We start from the raw sequence: 22,125 nt of genomic DNA, 5'->3' as shown, positions 1-22,125 counted from the left end.
GCGGTACAACGAATCGTCTTCTTTGTCTAATAATTTAATGAAACGTTGAAGCTTCCGCGCTTCGCGCGGGAGGAGGGGGAGGGGACTGAATTTAGACAAGGATTAAGAGTCGAGAACGGTACAACGAATCGTCTTCTTTCTCTAATGATTTAATGAAACTTAAAAGCTTCCGCGCTTCGCACGGGGGGGGGGGAACTGAAGTTAGACAAGGATTAAGAGTCAAGAACGATACAACGAATCGTCTTCTTTCTCTAATGATTTAATGAAACGTAAAAGCTTCCGCGCTTCGCGCGGGAGGGGGGGGGGGGAACTGAATTTAGACGAATATTAAGAGTCGATAACGGTACAACGAATCGTCTTCTTTCTCTAATAATTTTTTGAAATGTCAAAGCTTCGGCGCTTTGCGGAGGAGGGAGGGGGGGGGGGGAAACTCGGCCCTACTAAGTGTTTGTACTTTAACATGTTAATACGTTTCCTGATCATGTACTTGACAGTACGTCATATATGCAGGCCGATTTGCAATGGTAAAAAGGCTGTTTTGTCGGCTAACAATCATCATTATGATCTCTTCAAAATTGAAATTAATGTACAATCTTGTACAGTATCTGAATGTAATACTTTCCCAGTTGCTAACTATGAATGTCATAGTCACAAGGGAGAGTGGTAAATGAGCAAAGAGACGCACTTTCGTCGCAAATTTCTTCTCTAATAGATAAGTTTGATATTACCATCTATATCATAGGCGCCGGAAGTGGGGGGCAGGGGGGGGGGCAAAACGCATTTTGCCCCCCCCCACAAAAAAACGCCCCCCCCCCCCTCCAAGAAAAAAAAACAGTAAAGGAGGACACATGGTTTGTATTTTTAACCCAAAAGAACATAACAATAATAAAATCCTGAATTAAATCACATATACAATTCCATTCAAAGAAAAGAAACGTTCACAGGAATTAAATTTCATAAACATTGCGCATGCCACCTATACGGTATTTATCAATGGAGGTCTTTATAATAGCGCATATCATGGACATATTGTGCGAGAATGGGAAAGCGTGTCTGTTTTTTTGTTTATAGGGGTGAGAAGACATGAGCCCCCGAACGCTGGCGTACTGATGGGGGGGGGGGGGGGGGTGTATTTCTTATTCGATACCAGTGATTTACAAATGTTGTTGTTATGACATGATTTTCCGTTATTTTTTCTCCATTTTTTTGTTGTAAGTCTTACCTTTTTATGCGTTTGTTGGACGATAAGAAATTCCCAAATTACAGTCGAGCGAAAAATACGCTTATTTAGAAGCCTTTATGTCATGGTCTGCAAAGTGGCTGGGCTCGAGCCCCCCCCCCCCCCACCTCACTTTTGGAAAAAGTATGTTAAAGAGAAAAAGAAAGAAAGACGGAGAGAAAAAATAAGTGACCTGCCAATGTCACAAATAAGGTATAAAAAATGCTCATCTGACCGTAATTAAATGCCTTAAACCCCAGAGCTTAAGGGGGCTCCGCCCCGAACCCCACCAATGGCATCAAAAGGCCCCCTTGATGCTCATCTGACCGTAATATACCTAAAACCCCTGAGCTTCCGGGCAGGCGCGGATCCAGGGGGGCCGAGCGGGTCTTGGCCCCCCCCCCCCCCCCCCCCCAGAAAAAAAAAAAAAAAAAAAAGAGAGAAGAAAGGAAAAAAAAGGGAAAGGGAAAAAGGAGAAAAAGAAAAGGGAAAGAAAGAAGAGGAAGAAGAAAAGAAAAGGGGAAGAAGGAGATCAGGGGCCGAAAGGGCCTTGCCTCCCAGGCTGTTCCCCCCCCCCCCATCAAAAAAAAATAAGAGAGAAGGACGGAAAGGGAAAGAAAAAAGGAAAAGAGGAGATACTGCCGTACTAATAGAGGGGGGGGGGGGGAAACGGAATTTAGACGAGGATTAATAGTCGAAAACTGTACAACGAATCGTTTTCTTTCTCTTATGATTTAATGAAACGTAAAAGCTTCCGCCCTTCGCGCGGGAGGGGGGAAAGTGAAATCAGACGAGGATAAAGGGTCGAGAACGGTACAACGAATCGTCTTCTTTCTTTAAAAGTTTAATTAAACGTCAAAGCTTCCGCGCTTCGCGCAGGAGGGGGAGGGGGGGACTGAATTTAGACAAGGATTAAGAGTCGAGAACTCTACAACGAATCGTCTTCTTTCTCTAATAATTTAACAAATCGTAAAATTTTCCGCGCTTCGCGCGGGAGGGAAAAAAACTAAATTCAGACGAGAATTATTTTCGAGAACGGTACAACGAATCGTCTTCTTTCTCTAATAATATAATGAAACTTCAATGCCTGGGAGGGGGTAACTCGCCCCCCCCCCCTTGCACCGACCCCCCCCCCCCCCCCCCCCCATTACGTTACTTTTGGTCGCCATTACGTACCAATATTTGGCTCGCATAATTTCAAATTTGGCCCCCCCCCCTAAGAAATCCTGGATCCGCGCCTGCTTCCGGGGGCTCTGTCCTTTGGATGCTAATCTGACCGTAATTAAATACCTAAAAACCCGAGCTTTCGGGGGTTATGCCCACTAGACCCCACCAATGTCCCTAAGGCGGGCTCCTGGATGCTCATCTGACCGTAATTAAATACCTAAGCCCCTGAGCTTCCGCGGACTCTGCCCCCTGGAGCCCACCAGGGGCCCTAAGGCGGGCCCGTGGATGCTCATCTGATCGTAATTAAATACCTAAAACCCCTGAGCTTCCGGGGGCTCTGCCCCCTCGACCCACTATAGGGCGGGCCCCTGGATGCTCATCTGACCGTAGTTAAATATTAAAACCTCTAGGCTTCTGGGGGCTCCCCCCTCCCTGGAACACGTCAATGGCCCTAAGGCGGGCCCTGGATGCTCATCTGACCGTAATTAAATACCTAAGCCCCTGAGCTTCCGCGGGCTCTGCCCCCTGGACCCCACCAAGGGCCCTAAGGCGGGCCCGTTGATGCTCATCTGATCGTAATTAAATACCTAAAACCCCTGAGCTTCCGGGGGCTCTGCCCCCTGGACCCACTATAGGGCGGGCCCCTGGATGCTCATCTGACTGTAGTTAAATATTAAAACCTCTGGGCTTCTGGGGGCTCCCCACCTGGAACACGTCAATGGCCTTGAAGAGGGCCCCCTGGATGCTCATCTAACCGTAATTTAATACCTAAAACCCCTGAGCTTCCGGGGCTCAGCCCCTTGACCCCCCTACCGAGACTCATGCCCTGGACCCTACGCCAATTTACGCTCTACCTGATCGTTAATACTCCACTTTGAAAAACGTTCCGCGGGAGCTGCATGTAACATGTAAGACTGGTGGTGATGCAGATTTTTTCGTCTGCCCCCCCCTTCCGAACGTTTTGTCTCATTACGTCACTGCCCCTGGAAGGTGAGCTCCCAACCCCCCCCCCCCCCCCCCCCATCCCAAACTGTTTCCGGCGCGCCTGATCTATATAGTACTAGTACTGATTCTTTATTCTAATGTTGCCATGTATTACCGTAGAGGCTATGTCTACGAGAACGAAGAAGAGAAAATAGAATTGAAAGGGAAAAAAAAGTCATGTTGTATTGGCATTTCCTGTAATTTTCAATAAATGTTTATTAGTTTTCGAAATATTCTGGTGTCCGCAGTCTTAATATTGTTTTCAAACTTCAGATGTGTATCATTGTGAGAATTTCATGAGAGCTTGTCCCCGTTTTATTTAGTTACGATTGATCCAAATCAATCGTAAGTCCTCCAATCAATAGCAAGTTTGTAGTCTCCACTCACTGGGGAAAAGGGGCGGCCGAGCGACTTCGAAAGAGGGGGGGGGGGGCACCAAGAAAAAAGGACACTTTCTGAAGAAAAAAAGGCACCTAGGCTACAAAGGGAAATCTCAAAGAGAAAATAGACATTGTTTAGACTTCGGTATATACCCCTACATTGTGTTTACATTATGAGGGATGATTTCAATATTTGTTTCACTTTATACACCATACAAGATATTGCATAATGCATCATGCTTTGCAGTTGGGTGTGATGGTCTTAACATTTATTTGCGAGCGAGGAAAAGTGTTAAGATTTTGTGAGGTCGCAGTGCGAAAAATTACATCTTATAAAGAGGAAAAAACCCAATCCTGATAGGGTTATAAGTACGTGCCCCCCCAAAATTGAAATTTGTTAGACCCCTCCCCAGAACGTCGATCAATTACATGTATGTGTCCCCCCCCCCCCCTAAACATCAAACTCTGGCTACGGCCCTGAGAGGGAGCAAAAAGATTTAATAGATTCTGGGAGAAAGTTCCATAGGTCAGGACCATGGTGTCTTATGGATTTATTTCGGGTATACTAGATGAAAATTTGAGGAATTACGAGTAGGGTAAGAGTGAATAGCTTTCTTCATAGTGTAAAAGTTTTGAAATGAAAGGGGGAGCATATTTTTTAAATACTTAAACATGATCAGTAAACATTGTAGCGAATTTATGTCGAATACTGTAAGGGTTTTCAGTTTGTAAAATATTGGACTTGTGTGAGATAAATAATGGTGAACCAGTACATAATACGAAGGGCTTTCTTTTGCAATAAATAAATAGAGTTGATTTTGATTTTGGCGCTGGTGGCCCATACTAAATTGCAATATGTTATATACTGTAATATCAATGAATTATAAAGCACAACAAGCTGAAAACATGGGATTAATTTCTTCTTTCAAAATCGTTTCAAAATTACAATAAGTTCATTGGCTGCATGTATCTCTTTCAAAAAGTGTTTGAACTAACTATAACAATCCCATTTTTGTCTTGATGTCTTGATTTGAAATGTCTTGATTTGTAACTGTCCCTTATTACCTATGCATGTTGGTAATGAGAGACCTTTGGTGATGACGTCATAAATCATTGTTATCTTATTAATCAGTTACATCATGATCACAATTTTGTTTCCCAATAAAGAGAAGAAGTTACTAAAGAGAAAACAAAACTTTCTGTATGTGTAACATTTTTCATGTTTATGTAAATTATGGAAATGTGCTTAAGGGTCTCCAATTCCCCACACCTACCCTAGTACTAGAGATTAAAGAGGGCACTTACGAGAATGGAAAATGGACACTTATTGCAATGGAAAATGGGAACTTGTCGAAGGAAAAGGGGCACGTGTCAAAATAAAAGGGGCACTTATCAGAGTAAAAGCAGCACTATTCCTATGTAAAAAGGGGCACTTTTCGGGTGCTTGAAAAAGTGGGGGCACTGTGCCCCTACTTCCCCCCCCCCCCCCCCAAGGAGGGCGGCCTCTGCTGGGGAGTATTTCTACCATATGGTCACCGTGAAGGCATAGGCATAACTAACACAAACTAACACGGTAAAGAGTTAATATTCCAGTTTATAGACAATGTACATGGCGCTATAGGGTGGTGAAGAGTTAATAATTATTCCAGTTTATCCATAGACAATGTACATTGCGCTATAGGGTGGTGAAAAGTTAGAATAGGGTAGTGAAAAATTAATATTGCAGTTTATCCATAGACAATGTACATGGCGCTATAGGGTGGTGAAAAGTTAGCGTAGGGTGGTGAAGAGTTAATATTCCAGTTTATCCATAGACAATGTACATGACGCTAGGGTGGTGAAAAGTTAGCGTAGGGTGGTGAAGAGTTAATATTCCAGCTTATCCATAGACAATGTACATGGCGCTGTAGGGTGGTGAAAAGTTAGCGTAGGGTGGTGAAGAGTTAATAATTATTCCAGTTTATCCATCGACAATGTACATGGCGCTAGGGTGGTGAAAAGTTTAATAGCGTAGGGTGGTGAAGAATATTCCAGTTTATCCATAGACAATGTACATGGCGCTAGGGTGGTGAAAAGTTAGCGTAGGGTGGTGAAGAATATTCCAGTTTATCCATAGACAATGTACATGGCGCTAGGGTGGTGAAAAGTTAGCGTAGGGTGGTGAAAAATTAATATTCCAGTTTATCCGTATACACTGTACATGGCGCTAGGGTGGTGAAACGTTAGCGTAGGGTGGTGAAGAGTTAGTATTCCACTTTATCCATAGACAATGTACATGGCGCTAGGGTGGTGAAAAGTTAGCGTAGGGTGGTGAAGAGTTAATATTACCATTTATCCATAGACAATGTACATGACGCTAGGGTGGTGAAAAGTTAGCGTAGGGTGGTGAAGAGTTAATATTCCAGTTTATCCATAGACAATGTACATGGCGCTAGGGTGGTGAAAAGTTAGCGTAGGGTGGTGAAGAATACTCCAGGTTATCCATAGATAATGTACATGACGCTTGGGTGGTGAAAAGTTAGCGTAGGGTGGTGAAGAATAAATATTCCACTTTATCCATCGACAATGTACATGACGCTGATGTGGTAAAGAGTTGAGATCGTGAAAAATTATATCCATAGAAAATATGTACATGACGGTGACATAATGGTGAATAGTTTCTATGATTTGGTATTTAAAGAGTCAATGCCCCTTTTTCCAGAGAAGGCATATTTATTTATTTATTTATTTATTTATGCATGCATGCATGTTCACAATATAACAAATCATTTCAATTTTACAATCCATTTGAATTGACTTCACATGAAAAAGAATATAACAATGATTTATCATAGACACGTTGCAACTAATATACAGTTTGAAGAAAGAACACACAAAGGTGATGAAACATAAGCAAATAGAGCTTGAATCGTGTACCACCTTTCAAATATATAACATATGACAAATAACATTCATGCATGGTGCAGGGATATATATTGCAATTCAAAAGAAGATAATAACTTTTTAATTTCTAACATACATGAGGTGAGGTCTTAGTATAATTCTTTGATTTGCCCCTAAGTACTGCGCTTTACCGCCCCCCCCCCTCCATCATCTACTTTCATTATATTCGACCACCATACCTATTTTAATTGGTAGCCAGCCATCGTTGCACTGATCATACCTGACGGATACAATACACAAAGAATATATTGCGTGTGTGTAGTATAGCGGTTGTATGTGTACAATGCGATCCTTACACTTATCAAATTGGCAATTCTTACACATTGGATGGGCTACCTTCATCTCCGATTAGGTGTGTGAAGAAAAGCTTCACCCATTCGTGTTGTTGTCACTGACCTCTACTGCCGAATTCTAGTTAGGACCAATTTAATGATTTTTAATGATTTTAAACATGAATTCAATTTTGAATTTAATTACAGGTGAGAAATAAATAACCATTCGATTCTTCTTTAGTTTTGATTTGATGTATTCTAGAGGTAATGAAATGTTTAGCCATTGATGAAATATACAAATGAAATGGACACAATTACCCAACTTGTTTTCTGACTTTCGCAACAAATTCAGTGAACGAAAATTTCTACTTTCAAGAGTGTATTGTTATTATTGTCATATTCGGAACTGATATACACACGAGAACATTCGTGAGCACATTTTTTTTTTTTTTTTGGCCCTCGAAAATTTGAAAATTTGCACCCCCCCCCCCCCTTGAGTGCCAGGGGGGGGGGGGGGGAGCATCCCCCCCAAAAGCTAAAAATCATGTGTTTTTACATGATTTTTTTCCCAGGGGGGGCCAGGCCCCCGCCCCCCTCGGTCGACGACCCTGATAACAACACAGTTTAAACACTCAAAGCAATTTTTGCAAGTACTACTGGTGAAGTACCAGACCACCGTCTTGTGCATTGTGCAGCAACGAAGCATAATACAACGTCTCGCGACGTGACAGATCACTTTTGTCTAACTTCTAACCAATCAGAAGGCCTCGTTTTGTTCCAGGAAGTGCCGGTGCATGGCCATGAATACGCCAAATGTGGTTCTCAAAGTGCAAGGAGGGGGTAGGAGAAAGCAATTTCACGTCATATTACTCCAGGAAGTGCCTGAAAATGCGCCTAATGTGGTTCTAATATTGCAAATGCTTCCTACTCTGGGAGTGGGTTCTGACCCCTCCTACACCCTCTCCCGCTTGGTCGCTCCGCCCCCTCGCCGCTAACGCCTCACTCCATCGTTTTTCATATATTTCACCCATGCGATTTTGTGCCCCCCCCCCCCGGTAAGAAATTGCTAGATCTGCCACTCTATTATTGTGGAATTAAAATATTTCTTTATATATCTTTTTCAAATGACACGGACTAGAATGCAAGCTTAACTTCTGCAGTAAAATTAGTAAAAACTATATATAAGTATATTCTTTTTAATCTTTTAAATTTTAGTATAAACTTCCATACGAGTTAACACACATGATGATTGAGTTTTTTACATTACGTTATCTTATCTTGTCATCTTATCACATCTTATCATATTATGTTATATTGGAAATGGAAGAAATATGACTGAAGAATCTTAAAAAAACAAAAATGTCACTGCAACTATATACTGATTGCTTCGTGATCATTAGTGATCCTCATATCGTAAACAGTGTTAAAATTAAGCAGCTATGTTCTACCGGGGAAGAATGGCGAAAATGTAAACACGAAAATCGTGTGTCCTCTTGATCTAGACTTTGCGGAAGAAAATAGAAATACTCATGAGTCTTAGTGAAATCGGCTAACGGAACGTCGAATATTTCAGAATGAGGAGCAGAAGTAATTCAGGAGTTCGACTAGATTACTACTATCGTCTAGTTTCAGAGACAATTCTTGCTTATCAGGTAGGCCGTACGGTATTTATAATTCGCCTTCGGCTTCGCGTCAGCCTTCCTTCTCGCGTGAAGTACCGGTATACGGTGCCTGGCCTGCTGCTGCCATGCCATGCCATTGCCCGCTGGCTATTGCACAACCAGAACAGTGTAGTGGATGTGGCACGAAGCAATGTTCCTTACATTTAGCGCTTGCGCAGTTACGTTTAATCGGTCTCTGCCTCATTTGAATTACCCGCCCGCGCCCCGCCCACGAATCAACGTTCTTGTTCCTTCTGAATGGATGTAAAAGACCCGCCATTCGCTTAACGTTACAAATTTGAGTGCGACGAGAGAGCATAGGCCTACTATTTTCCGTTTTTTTCAATACCAAAATTGTGATATTTCAGTCAAACCCTCTATTTTTAATGATTTTTTCACTTAAGTATTTCACTTAAGTATTTCACTTAAGTATAGACTAAGTCTTATTTACCGGTAACTAAGAAAAATTATCAAAAAAGTCATATTTAAGGTACAAACTTGATTCTTTTCCTGAAATTTCACGTTCACGTTTCGTTTGCATGTGTATGGAACGCCATGTGTGCGTCACCTATGTGTAAAGTGCGTCACCTGTTTAAAGCCTGAAATTTCAGTGTTTTTGGTATCCATTTTTGTATGATTGACAGCTAGGGCGTCAGAGCCGAAGTTTGCTTCCTTTGTTCGGTAATAATTCCGAACCATACAGCTGAGTGTCGTATGAAATCGTTCGCCGTGTTTACGTCTGATTGTGACTGCGTATAGACTATGTTGTACTTTGAACTGGTTGTGGTCAGCGTTCGTAGTATTTCCATGGTTACGCGTTTGCGCGGCCTGGCCTGGGGGAAACTGCCTGGCCTGGGGGAAATTGCCTGGCCTGGGGGAAACGGCAATGTGATTTCGGCGTTTTGTAAAAAACACACCAGGAACTAACTAAGCTCCGAAGGGTGCTCAACCGAGATCTGGTGGTCTCCATTCCTACATTAATTTCTTTGTCAAATAATAAGCACTTTGTCAAATAATTAAAGCACTCTGTCAAATAATTAAAGCACTCTGTCAAATAATTAAATGCAAATACAAGTCCGAAATGGAAAGTTGTAATATGACAATAAAATAATCAGTAATAGTTTCATAAATGAGAGGCAGGTTAGTATACTTGCTAACAAAACTGACAAATTTGATAAAAATGGTTAAATCTTGAGAGGATTTTGATCGTTTGACAGTATTATATAATTGAGTTTCCCAAATTATTTTCAGTAACAATGTTGCATTTTTTTTTTTTTTTTTTTTTTTGGGGGGGGGGGGGTAAAAAAAAATTAGTGGGGGGGGGGCAGCTTTTTTTTTTGGTAATTATTTTTTTAATATTTCTTTTTTGTATGTTTAGTATCATATTATTATCAATGTTATGCTTTCAGTCATCGCTTATTATATTCATAATGTATATATATATATATCTCTCTCTCTTTCCGTCTCACTCTTTCGTCCCCCCTTCTCTCTCTCTCTCTTTTTCTCTCTTCCTCTCTTCCTCTCTTTCTCTCTCTTTATCATCACTCCAACTCTCCCTCCTCTACACCTCTCTCTTTCTCTGTCTTTTATTTAACAAAAATTTGAATTTGATCAATGACTTTTTAAATGCCTATCGGGGGTGTATGTTTGATTTTTGATTTATGTCATATTTTGTGTTATTTCAATTTAAATTGCAATTGTATGTTTGTGAAATGGATCGCAATTCAGCCATTGGCTGCGATGATCTTTCTAATAAGAACCATTTCTATTCTATTCTACTCTATGTATTCAAATATGTTATTCAGAGATGTCGGAGGGTATCATTAAATGTAACTTATGTAAGTGCATACATCTTTGATGCGGTCATTCTTTTCCTGTTCAGTCCAATTTCATATTAGATCAGAGTGAGATGTGATGGAAAGGGGGTATGACATTGAGATAAATAATTAGAGAGAAAGAGAGAAGGAGAGAGAAAGAGAGAGAGCGGGGGGGGGGGGGGGGGGGCCTTGTGTTGGATGTCAATTTTCAAAGCTCAAAAAAAAAACTATGCTCATTTTAAGAGGAAATTAAAGGAATACCTAATACTTGACAGTCGGAGAAGTGAATGACATGTGATTGAAATTTGTTTTCTTCTGCCGGTTCATACTTTTTCATTTTGTATATATTTATGTTTTCGTACGTTATAGAAATTCTACTAATTCATCATTATTTTCTTCTTCTTCCTCCTCCTCTTTTTCTTCTTCTCCTTCTTCCTTTTCTTCTTGTACTTATTATCATTTCTATCATCAGTTTAATGTTGTTATTATTATTATCTTTAAAAGGTAATTTTTTATTTTTCTTATCTGTCTGTAATATGACTATTTTTACTTATTAATTTTATACATGTCTGTAAGGGACCCCACTGGAAATAAGCTCTCGTGGGTTATCCTGTTCAAGCTGACTTATTGTGGATTTGTTATTATTGTATAATGTTGTATGTTCGAAGCTTGTCGAATAAAACTCAATCAATCAATACATACATATACCTCCACACTCAGGCGCGGATCCAGAATTTCTTAGGGGGGGGGTTTGAAATTATGCAAGCCAAATATTGGTACGTAATGGTGACACCAGCAGTGGCGAAATGAGCAAAAACGTGTTATTGTTGATGTTGTTGTTGTTGGTGTTTTTTTTGTTGTTTTTTTTGAGGGGGGGGTAGAAACGATCAACGTAACGTAAATTGGCGTGGGGTCTAGGGTCGAAGCCCCGGCGGGGGTCAAGGGGAGGAGCACACAGAAGCTCAGGGAATATAGGCTTTTAATTACGGTCAGATGAGCACATTTTGACACCTCATTATTTTGTGACAAAGGCAGGTCACTATTCTTTTTTCCTTATTTAGGAATTTGCCATTTCCCAACACTCATAAAAAAATCTAGGAAAATCATGTCATTTTAGTAATATTTGTAAATCACCGGTATCGAATTAGAAATAAACCACGTTTGAATTATATTTTAGGGGCATCTGTCACCCCTTCCCCAAGCCCACCCCCCCCCCATCAGTGCGACAGTGCCCCCCCCCCCCCAATCTACACCTTAACCATCTTCTTTCTCTTTTTTTCTTTCCCTTTATCTCCTCTTTTTCCTTTCCCTCCTCTTTTTCCTTTCCCTTTCCTTCCTTCTCTCTTATTTTGTGATGGGGGGGGGGGGAGGGGGAGGTAACAGCTGGGAGGCAAGGCCCTTTCGCCGCCCGATCTCCTTTCCCCTTTTTCTTTTCTTCTTCCTCTTCTTTCTTTCCCTTTCTCTCCTCTTTCCCTTCTTTCTCTCTCTCTCTCTCTCTCTCTTTTTGCGGGAGGGGGGGGGGGGGGCGGCAAAGTCCGTTCGCCCTGGATCCGCGCCTGTCCGCACTCATTGAGTCATCTCTTTTGCTTTGTACAACTAATACATTTCCTAATTATGAGCAGCACAGCTCATTACGACAATCGTGTCTAATGTTTATGAACTTGTTTTCCATTTTAATTGGTAAATTGATATTTAAATGTATTAATACATGTATGTATTTACATACATGTAGGAGCATCAGCTATCATGGCTTCAAGAAATCATGACACCCAGGTTGCGGGACGTGGACCCTGCTCCTGTGCAACCCACAAAATATGATAAAAATAACATAATTATAGAATGTTGTACTGTAAAACATCATCATAAGAGAAAAGAGGTGGAGAGGAGGAGGGAGGGACAGAAAGTGTGAGAGAGAAACAGAGGGGATGAAGGAGAGACGAAGGGAGGAAGAGGAAGAGGCAGAAAGAGCAAAGAGAGAGAGAGAGAGAGAAAGAGAGAGAGAGAGAGATACAGACAGAGAGACGGGGTGGGAGTGAAATAGAAATAGAGAGGAAAGACCAGAACTGAAGAAGAAAAGGAAAATCTGAAAAGTATAGCAAGTTCAGATAGAGAAAAGGGATGAGAGAGTGAGAGGAAGGATAAAAGTACATGCAACATCAAAATATGAATGAATGGAAGAACCTGCTGTGCCAATCATCATGACAATTAATATTGCACATAATTAATCTCCTCCATCAGATTATGATTTTCATTTCGCCAATGCTAATTATAACACCAATGACTAGACTGCATTCCTTGAGCTGGCGAGGCACGCGCAGTTGAACTTTCCATGAACTCAAATCATGCCGCAATGCGCATAACTTGGCTCGCTTTCCCACGGTCATTAAACTTGTCGGTATTATCCGAAACCAGAAAAACCTAACTGAGGAATCGTTCGGAAAACCGAGGTATCGATCGGACGCCCGAACGGAAGAGCAAAGTAGCCGCCCAAGTCAAACTAAGGTCAACCTGATTTACGCATCAATTTTCTGATTGGATCAGCGCCCGGGGGCGTTACTTGGGATTTTTTTTGCTAGATTGATCACCCAATGGGTGCTCGTAAACTCATTGTACATGGATAAACGATATATTTGCTTCGTGTGTGGATGTGAATTTGAATTAGAATTTATTTACAACATAACACAATGTTACAAATATATTCAAGTGGGTAACAACAACTAAATTAAACAGTTGATGTCGTATACATATCCATATTCATGAGTTACAAAGAAATAGAAAATGTCCATAGAGTAGAGTCTCCGCACACATGACGTACGTAGATCTAGACCTTCTAAGTTCGGCGCTTGTTCAGAAACCTATCAAAAATTTGACCTGTAACTTTGGCGTGGAGATCCCCTACTAAAACATACCCAAAATGAAGTAAATATTCATTAAATGGTTAAATGTCCAAATAAAGATCGTGAGTTAAAAGTCATGTTTGTTTATCACCTGTTTTGTGTCAATTTTCTTGTTATTTTTGGAGTATTTTTCGGAAAAACATTGATATTAGTAGATCTATACACTTTTTTCACAGGTTGTGCAGCGGTTTGCAGTGAAACCTACGAAAAAGTGTATATTAATATCAATGTTTATCCAAAAAATACTTTAATATTAATTTTAAATTGGCTCTCTCAGAGTTGCAGGACTTTTTAAAATTTAAACTTATTACATGTAGATCTAGATCTAGGTTGACGTGTTCCTAGACAGATGGAACAGACAAAAGAATTTCTCATTAAAATGTATTTTCAATAGGAATTAATTCCTTCAGAACCACTCTGATATGTTTTTAAAATTGTTACATATTAAAATAGTTTTCTGAGTAAACGCTGACAGAATAATTGGCTACATGTGGTTGATTTCAGTCTCTACAGTTAACAGGCAGAAGGTTTGCTTTCCTCAGGCCAGTAAATTTAACTACCGCTTTTTGTGCATGCAGCAGACGCAGCACCATACTGTTAGGATCATGGAAAACTAACCAATTTGTTTTTACGGTGGTGAAAGCTTTATTAATGTTAACAGATAAATTTCCAAACCCAAAGTATCATACAGCTATTTTTCTAAACATTTCTGTTTCTTCTTTTCTGATTCTCTGTAGAACCCTATATCTGGTTTATTACAAGCAACTGCAGACCAAAAGCATGCCTGGGTGAGGGATAATGTGTACAGCATCATCTCTGTCTGGGGCCTGGCCTTGGCCTATCGCAAGCAGGCGGATCTGGATGAAGACAGGGCCAAAGCTTACGAGCTGGAACAGGTATGGATAGAAGGATTAGTGTGATAAGGTTTCCACTATAATAGCACCAAGATTCTTTATACTTGAAAGAGAGTTTTGAATGTCAGGAGGGCAACTTTTAACCATATTTATGCATTCGGGGAAGGAAACTATTTTGCATGAGTGAAAGAATTTTAAACTTGGGGTTTGGGTAAACTTTATGACTTAAAACGAATCACCAGGTAGGGAAAAGTGAAGATATACTAATTGTTGCATTAGATTTTAGTATCACCAACGGATACGTATACAGTTAAATGTCCAGTATTCAACTGCATCATTTTTTGTTCACTTTTGTTATGAATGTAATTAAAGCTTCACATTTCTTAGTTGATCCCTCCACTATTTTGGAGATTCCTGGAGTCCAAATAAAGTAAACGTGTAAATCCAACCGGTTAGTAGCTTTGGATAGCATTAAAACGACAGGCATCAATTTTGTATAGAAAAAAGAGGGATAGTAGAAGAAGGCTATTATGAATTTCGGATGGCAGGCATGGATGAAGGGTAACAGAGTAACGGGTAAATTGCTGTGGGTCTTCATCATCATACAAGTTTAAACAGATGGGATAATCGATGAGGCATTCTTTGACTTTGCTGATAAATTCCTGACAGAGATGGTCCAGAGTCCAACAAAGTGCTCCACTGTCTCATCATCAGTTTTACAAAGAGGGCATGTACAGATATTTGATTTTTTTTTTTTACGCGAAGAGATGGCATTGTGTCAAGTATGTGGATGTGAGTAGTTGGGCTCACGCTATAAGGGATAGGAGGAGATGGTGCGTTCTTTGGATATAGGAGATTTGCAGAGGGTGGAGTGTTATCTATCCAGAACTTGAGAGAGGACTTAGAGCAGATTCCTTGTAGTGTATGGTGTTTTACCGCCAGGTTGACTTTGTATTTGATCATCCGTTTCCAGGTTGAGTAAAGGGGTGGGTTCGAGACGAGGCTATGGAGGTCTGGAAGATCATACTTCCTCACTGTCTCTTGTAGAACCAGTATTGTGGGTGTAACCGTCATGAGGACTTCTAAAAATGTCTGAACTCAAAACAGCTGCGGTCAAGCTTAGTGAGTTGGCCTAGAAGCATCAGTCTGCCGAGGTCTATCTGCATGGAAACTGGTAGGAGGTTGGTGAGCAGGTAGACTATCTCATCAGCAGCAGACTTTGGCACCCCCAATATCTGTTTGAAAAGATGTGATTGGGCCCTATCTAGTTTCAGCAGCATTGATTTTGTGAATATGATTATGGATGAGCCATGGAACATTCTCGGGATGCAGAAGGTTTTCCACAGTTGGGATACAAGTGTAGGGATGAGACCACCGGTATATGCACCTGTACCAGAGAGGGCGTAGAAAGTATGGAGACCCGTTCCAATGATGTTATCTGTTGGGTCGTGCCATGCACCGGATTTGAAGATACCAAGATGTGGATGAGTGACTTTCTCCTCAATGGTTGACCCATATAACTACCCAAGGTGAACCTGTAGGTTGCTTTGCCTTGCTGGTGACAATCACTGCACTTTTTGAAGGATTGATTTTGTAATGCCAGTGTCTGACGTAGTCAAAGGTGTCTCTAACATCTGCTCAAGTTCTGCCGATGATTTGCTGAGGAGAGCAACATCATCGGCGAATACAATAATGCCGGAGAAACGGCAACCTTTTGTGCATCCTAGGTTCTTCTCTTGCAGTTCCTTTAGTAGGTCATCAATGAACGCTTTGTACAATGTGTGCAATGATCAAATACATTTCATAACACACTAAAAATGACAATTCATTGGAAAAATTAAACTTTTTTGGACATTTCATAACTTTTCTCTATGTTATGATCTTTCTATTTTCCAGATAGTAGACTGTCAGCCCTAAACATATTTATATGCTTGTGATAATGAAAAAGATATTGTATCTTCTCATATCAATGACAGCGAGTTGTAAAGCTGATGCGTGGCCTGCTAACGAGTATGATGAAACAGGTGGACAAGGTAGAATCCTTCAAACTCACCCAAAGCCCTGGAGACTGCCTGCATGCCAAGTACGACAGTGAGACAGGGGATACGTGTGTCAGCGACAGTGAATGGGGACATCTTCAGCTGGATGCTACATCTCTCTACCTGCTGCTCCTCTCACAAATGACTGTGTCTGGTATGTTTCATATTTAGTCCAGGGACCTGTTTCACAAAGCCTATTTTCAATGACAAATGACAAATCTGCTGATAACCAATCAGAAGCAAGGATTTCACTAGCTTATAACAAAAACTGTCATTTGCCACTGATGACAAGTTTTGTGAAATGGGGCCCAGTTCTGGGGGGGGGGGGGACCCAAAAGAAAATGGCCCCATGATATTCAGGAGATTCCATACACCTCCAGACTGATGCTACATCTCTATGCCACATCTTCTTCTACTCTCAAAAATAACAGGATCTGATATGTTTTATATTTCGCTTATACTTCAACAGACACTAACAAGGACTCTGCTGAAAACGAATATGATATCCAAATAAAAGGAGACTATTGTTTTTGTATGTACAATGTTTTATATACATGTACGATGTAAAATGTGCCATTTACTTAAAAGTCAGCTTGGAGACCTGTCCTTGCTAATGTAATGCAATTGCTGTATTTATTATTGCCTTATTGTCATATAGATTGAAGGTGGGCCATCAGTACTATTAATTTTTTTAATTAAAAAATTCTTATGCTTACTTCCAAATAGGTCTGCAGATAGTATTCACATTAGATGAAGTGGCATTTATCCAAAACCTTGTCTTTTACATCGAAGAAGCTTACAGGATAGCGGTGAGTTGATATATTGAAGAATTTATGTTTTAACAGAAGGAAGTCTAATATATTAAACAGTAATATGCTCCTGAAATCTTTTATTCAAAATAAATCACTGTAATGAAATATGCGGCACATGTATTTCAATCTCTGACAATATGGTTACCAGGTCGTAAACTAATATTATATGAAGCAGGGGCTGGAATTTACTTTTAATATGTGTTACTATTAAAGTTCACCCTCATTTTAATAGAGAAACAAGACATAGCTTGGTAACACATTGATTGTTGATTGTTATTTACATGAAACTGATGAGAAAACAAATGCTTGATTTTTTTCTTCAGTATTATTGTTTTGGATATTACATATCACTATACAGTACTACAATCATAATGTAAGTTTATAACTACATTTGAGATATTTGACATTTCATGCAACTCTCATTCATATAGCACTAGAAGATAAGACCATTGAAAATAAAAACATAGTAATTCATTCAACTTTCATCCCTTCTTCCTTCGTAGGATTATGGTGTATGGGAGAGAGGAGACAAGACCAATCATGGTCAACCAGAATTGAACTCCACCTCTATAGGAATGGCCAAGGTACTGTAAGCAGCTTCAAATTCATCTATATATTCATTCTTTAACTTTATTAAGAATTGATTATTGAAAGCATCTGCAATCACACACAAGTGTTTGCCCTAACGGGTTCCTTTGTTTATGAAAAAATAAATATATAAAAATATATATATTTCGGTCATCCCGTGATATGTTTTGACTGAAAAGATTTTGTTGCATTCAGATTTTTTGTCTGTAAGATGCGCAACACATCATTTAGAGTATCCAAGCTACATGTAAACAAGCCTGTGTTTTTATTTCATGATAACAGCAAAAAAGAGCAAATGTTTGCACTCTTTCCCACTTGTATTTCTAAGTTTGTAGCTCATGCCTGAGAAAGTACTTGCCCCTTTAGATGCCTTGAGCATCCTTTTGGATCGTGAACTACAAATATTATAATTGATTATTATATCACTTTATGATGAAGTAATGCCCCTTATATTGATTATTATTAGTAAATCATTAATAATATATGTGTAAAAGCCACCATCTCATATCTTATGAATGTCTATACTTGTTATGTTTCCCCTTTCTTTGTTGTTTTGCTCTTTGTTTTGTAATCATTTGTTTGTTCTCTTTATTTTCTTTAACAAAAAGTGAATCCTCATTAAATTAGTTAATGTACTTATCTTATTCTTCCATGCAGACAGAATGAGTTTGTTTGGACGCTCGTATTAATTTAGCCATTATAACGGTATAACTGGCTGGCAATAAGTCTAATTTACTGTTACCTTAGACAGCCAATCAGAGCTTGTTATATTCACGCCTTGTTCCTTTTAGTTTACGTTTACATTGTTCGATTTTGGCTTTCTGTTTCATTCTTGCATTTTGATATGATGAGTTCCAGACGAAAAGCTTTAGTATGGCTCTTTTCAACGCGATTCTCTGTACTTATTATGTTATATCAGGGTGCTATGGAGGCGATCAATGATTTAGACCTGTTTGGAGCTAGAGGTGGTAGGAAGTCAGTCATCCATGTTCACTCTGATAAAATAGCCCAATGTCAAGCCATCCTTCACTCCATGCTGCCTCGGGAGTCAAGTTCAAAGGTCAGTGATCTCTTCATATAAAAACAGTCAAACCTGCTTTAGTGACCACCTGTCTACAAAGACCCCATTTTCCGTTTCCCTTGAAAATGATTTCTCATTGAAACATGTCTACAAAGACCTCCTGCCTATAAAGACCACTTTTCTTGTCTCCCTTGGATGGTCTTTATAGACAGGTTTCACTGTATTTGAATGGTTGGATAGTGTCAGGGTGATTCTGTTGAAGATAAGACACTGTAAGCATTCCACTAACATGTCTCCCAAGCGCCATATGGGCGTGACTTGTATTCTTTGAAAACAAAGTTAATGTCCATCAGACTGTCAGGATATTATGCTACATAATTCATGAAGAAAAGTCTAGAAAAATATTTTGAGAATAGTGTTGTTATTAAAAGTGTTAAGCCATCCTTCACTCCATGTTACTTAGAGAGTAAAGTTCAAAGGTTAGTGCTTTCTTCATATATATATATTTGAGTGTTGGATAGTGTCAGGATGATTCTTTGGAAGATTAGACACTGTAAGCATTCCAACAAAGTTAATGTCCTTAGCAGATTTTATGCTGAATCATTTGATGCAGGAAAGTAAAGAAAATTCCCATTAGAATAGTCCTGTTATTTAAAAAAAAATCACAATAATTTTATAGAAGCTTTTATTTGAGGTCCCCTTATAAAAGTATTGTCTAATGACCATGTAAATTGCTTGTTCATGAGCATCATCAGGATACAAGTGTTTCACATTGAAGTTGGGACAGGTTTTGAACTAAATGTGACCAATAATATGGTTACTTCTGATCATGTAGAGGTAATGCAAGTTTAAACAAAGCCCCAGTCTTGTGACCACATTTAACTATTAACAAGTCAAATTTGTGACAATTCTACATTGTAAATAGATACTTTGTCCATGAAGCATTTCCATGTATTGATTGAACGTTCCTTTGCCTTGACATCTTAGGAGATAGATGCAGGGTTGCTAAGTGTCATTGGTTACCCTGCCTTCGCAGTGGATGATGAATCCATTATCAACGTGACAAGACAACAGATCCTAGACAAGCTCCAAGGGAGATATGGGTGCAAGCGATTCCTCAGAGATGGACACCAAACTGCTAAAGAGGTAAAGTACTTGTAATTTCTTTCTAGCTGTGTTATGGCTGAGTGTTGAAGGCTAGAGTTTCTCAGTAGAGGTAGGGTGAGGTTATTGCAATGGTGATAAGATGATCACCACTTTAAGCCCCACTGCACTACTTATAGCTATTTGTGCCCTCTATATAGCAAACAATGCCTAATCAGTGACTGTTGCTCCCCCATGATCCCCTTTTTCTCATATTAATTGAGAGCTGATTTGATGAGATAACCACCTGTCAGTGACCTTGCAGGGAGGTCTAATTCCCCCTGGCCAAACTAGTGCAGACAGGCTTTTAAAAAGAAAGCAATGATAATATATGTTAATGATATGGATCCGATCAAGTCCAACTTATGATTGTAATAATAGTAATTCCAGAGATAACAGTTGTTTTGGTACTTGTGATTTTTTTTATGATGATGATGTCTAGGAGGTATTTGTGACTCTAATCAAGTCCCAGTTATGATGGTGGTGATGATGATTTAAACAATGATGATGATGATGGTGGTGGTATAATTGCCATGGTTTTATGAAGTCAAATTGGTCACTATCCCAAAGACTAACAGATTCAAGTCCTACCGTATCTGTAGGAGAAGGTAATTGAGGCATTTCATTCTTGCCCTTATGGCAAGAGTGTACTGAATTAGTCCATTGAGTGTCGATATTTTTTATGCCTCCGTTACGAAGTAGCCGGAGGCATTATGTTTTCGGGTTGTCCGTCCGTACGTACGTACGTACGTCTGTACGTCTGTACGTACGTCCCGTTCTTGTGATCGCGTTATCTGAAGAACCGATCGATGGATTGCTGCCAAACTTTGGTCATGTATGTATCTTGCAGAGCCGATGAACTGATTAGATTTTGGGGTCACGAGGTCAAAGGTCAAAGGTCAAAGGTCACAGGGCTCATTAGGTATGCAAAAACAGCTCGTGATCGCGTTATCTCAAGAACCGATCGATGGATTGCTGCCAAACTTTGGTCATGTATGTATCTTGCAGAGCCGATGAACTGATTAGATTTTGGGGTCACGAGGTCAAAGGTCAAAGGTCACAGGGCTCATTAGGTATGCAAAAACAGCTCGTGATCGTGTTATCTGAAGAACCGATTGATGGATTCCTGCCAAACTTTGGTCATGTATGTATCTTGCAGAGCCAATGAACTGATTAGATTTTGGGGTCATGAGGTTAAAGGTCAAAGGTCACAGGGCTCATTATGTATGCATAAACAGCTTGTGATCACGTTATCTCAAGAACCGATTGATGGATTGCTGCCAAACTTAGGTCATGTATGTTACTTGCAGAGCCGATGAACTGATTAGATTTAGTGGTCATGAGGTCAAAGGTCAAAGGCCACAGCACACATTATGTATGCAATAACAGCTTGTGATCGCGTTATCTCAAGAACCGATTGATGGATTCCTGCCAAAATTAGGTCATGTATGTTACTTGCAGAGCCAATGAACTGAGTAGATTCTTGGTTCATAAGGTCAAAGGTCAAAGATCATGGGCTCATTATGTATGCAAAAATAGCTTGTGAACGCATTCTCATTAGAACTGACAGATGGATTACTATTTAACTCAGGACATCTTGCAGAGCCAATGAACTGAGTAGATTTTAGGGTCATGAGGTCAAAGATCAAAGGGTCATATATATGTATATGAGAAATTGCTTGTAATCACGATATTCTGAGAACCTGTCAATGGATTACAATTGAACTTGAATCCGAAAAATTTCTTCTGTTTTGGTTTGTAAAATTGCTCTATGACGGAGGCATCATTTTCGACTGCGCGCAGTCGAATTCCATCTAGTTTTTCCAAGATCACTACTGACTGAGCCCTATATGTCTCCTCATACAAATTCACAATTCTTTATCTACCGTACTTGTCTTCCCAGGACCCGAACAGACTGTACTACGAGCCTGCAGAACTGAAGGTCTTTGAGAACATTGAGTGTGAGTGGCCTCTGTTCTGGACTTACCTTGTCCTGGATGGTATCTTTAGAGGCAGCAAAGAACAGGTGGATGAATACAGTGAAGCCCTTGAGGAACTCATTCAAAGGAACCCCAATGGCACCAAGGTCATGCCAGAACTCTACTATGTACCAGCTGATAAGGTAATTCAGATCCATTTGCTTATTTATGTATTTGTAATTACAAGGAGGATATTGATATGATTGATATTGATTTGACCAGGTATTTTCTTGTAGTCATCTAGTCAATTGTTACTTATATCCTGGTATAGTATGTGAACAAATTTCATTACAAAACCAATTTGTAATTATGTGCAAATTATTTGATAATAGATTGGATGCTGAAAGCC

At 39.9% G+C, this 22,125-nt stretch overlaps 1 protein-coding gene across 1 annotated transcript in view; it reads left to right on the top strand.

Annotated features, from left to right (window-relative positions):
* Positions 1–8,417: 8,417 nt before the first annotated feature.
* The window catches only part of LOC115922171 (phosphorylase b kinase regulatory subunit alpha, liver isoform-like), a 51,586-nt gene continuing 37,878 nt past the window's right edge, over positions 8,418–22,125 (top strand). The window contains exons 1-8 of the mRNA XM_030980467.1: positions 8,418–8,617; positions 14,078–14,236; positions 16,171–16,387; positions 16,960–17,042; positions 17,549–17,629; positions 18,553–18,693; positions 19,642–19,800; positions 21,701–21,919. Coding sequence (XP_030836327.1) covers positions 8,540–8,617; positions 14,078–14,236; positions 16,171–16,387; positions 16,960–17,042; positions 17,549–17,629; positions 18,553–18,693; positions 19,642–19,800; positions 21,701–21,919 — 1,137 coding nt within the window. The 5' untranslated portion in view covers positions 8,418–8,539. The remainder of the gene's footprint in view (positions 8,618–14,077; positions 14,237–16,170; positions 16,388–16,959; positions 17,043–17,548; positions 17,630–18,552; positions 18,694–19,641; positions 19,801–21,700; positions 21,920–22,125) is intronic.

This window comes from Strongylocentrotus purpuratus, unplaced genomic scaffold (assembly GCF_000002235.5).
Source record: "Strongylocentrotus purpuratus isolate Spur 01 unplaced genomic scaffold, Spur_5.0 spur5_scaffold_11, whole genome shotgun sequence".
NCBI classification, from domain to species: domain Eukaryota; kingdom Metazoa; phylum Echinodermata; class Echinoidea; order Camarodonta; family Strongylocentrotidae; genus Strongylocentrotus; species Strongylocentrotus purpuratus.
The sequence above is the reverse complement of the archived record's forward strand: the minus strand, read 5'-3'. Positions and strand labels throughout refer to the sequence as shown.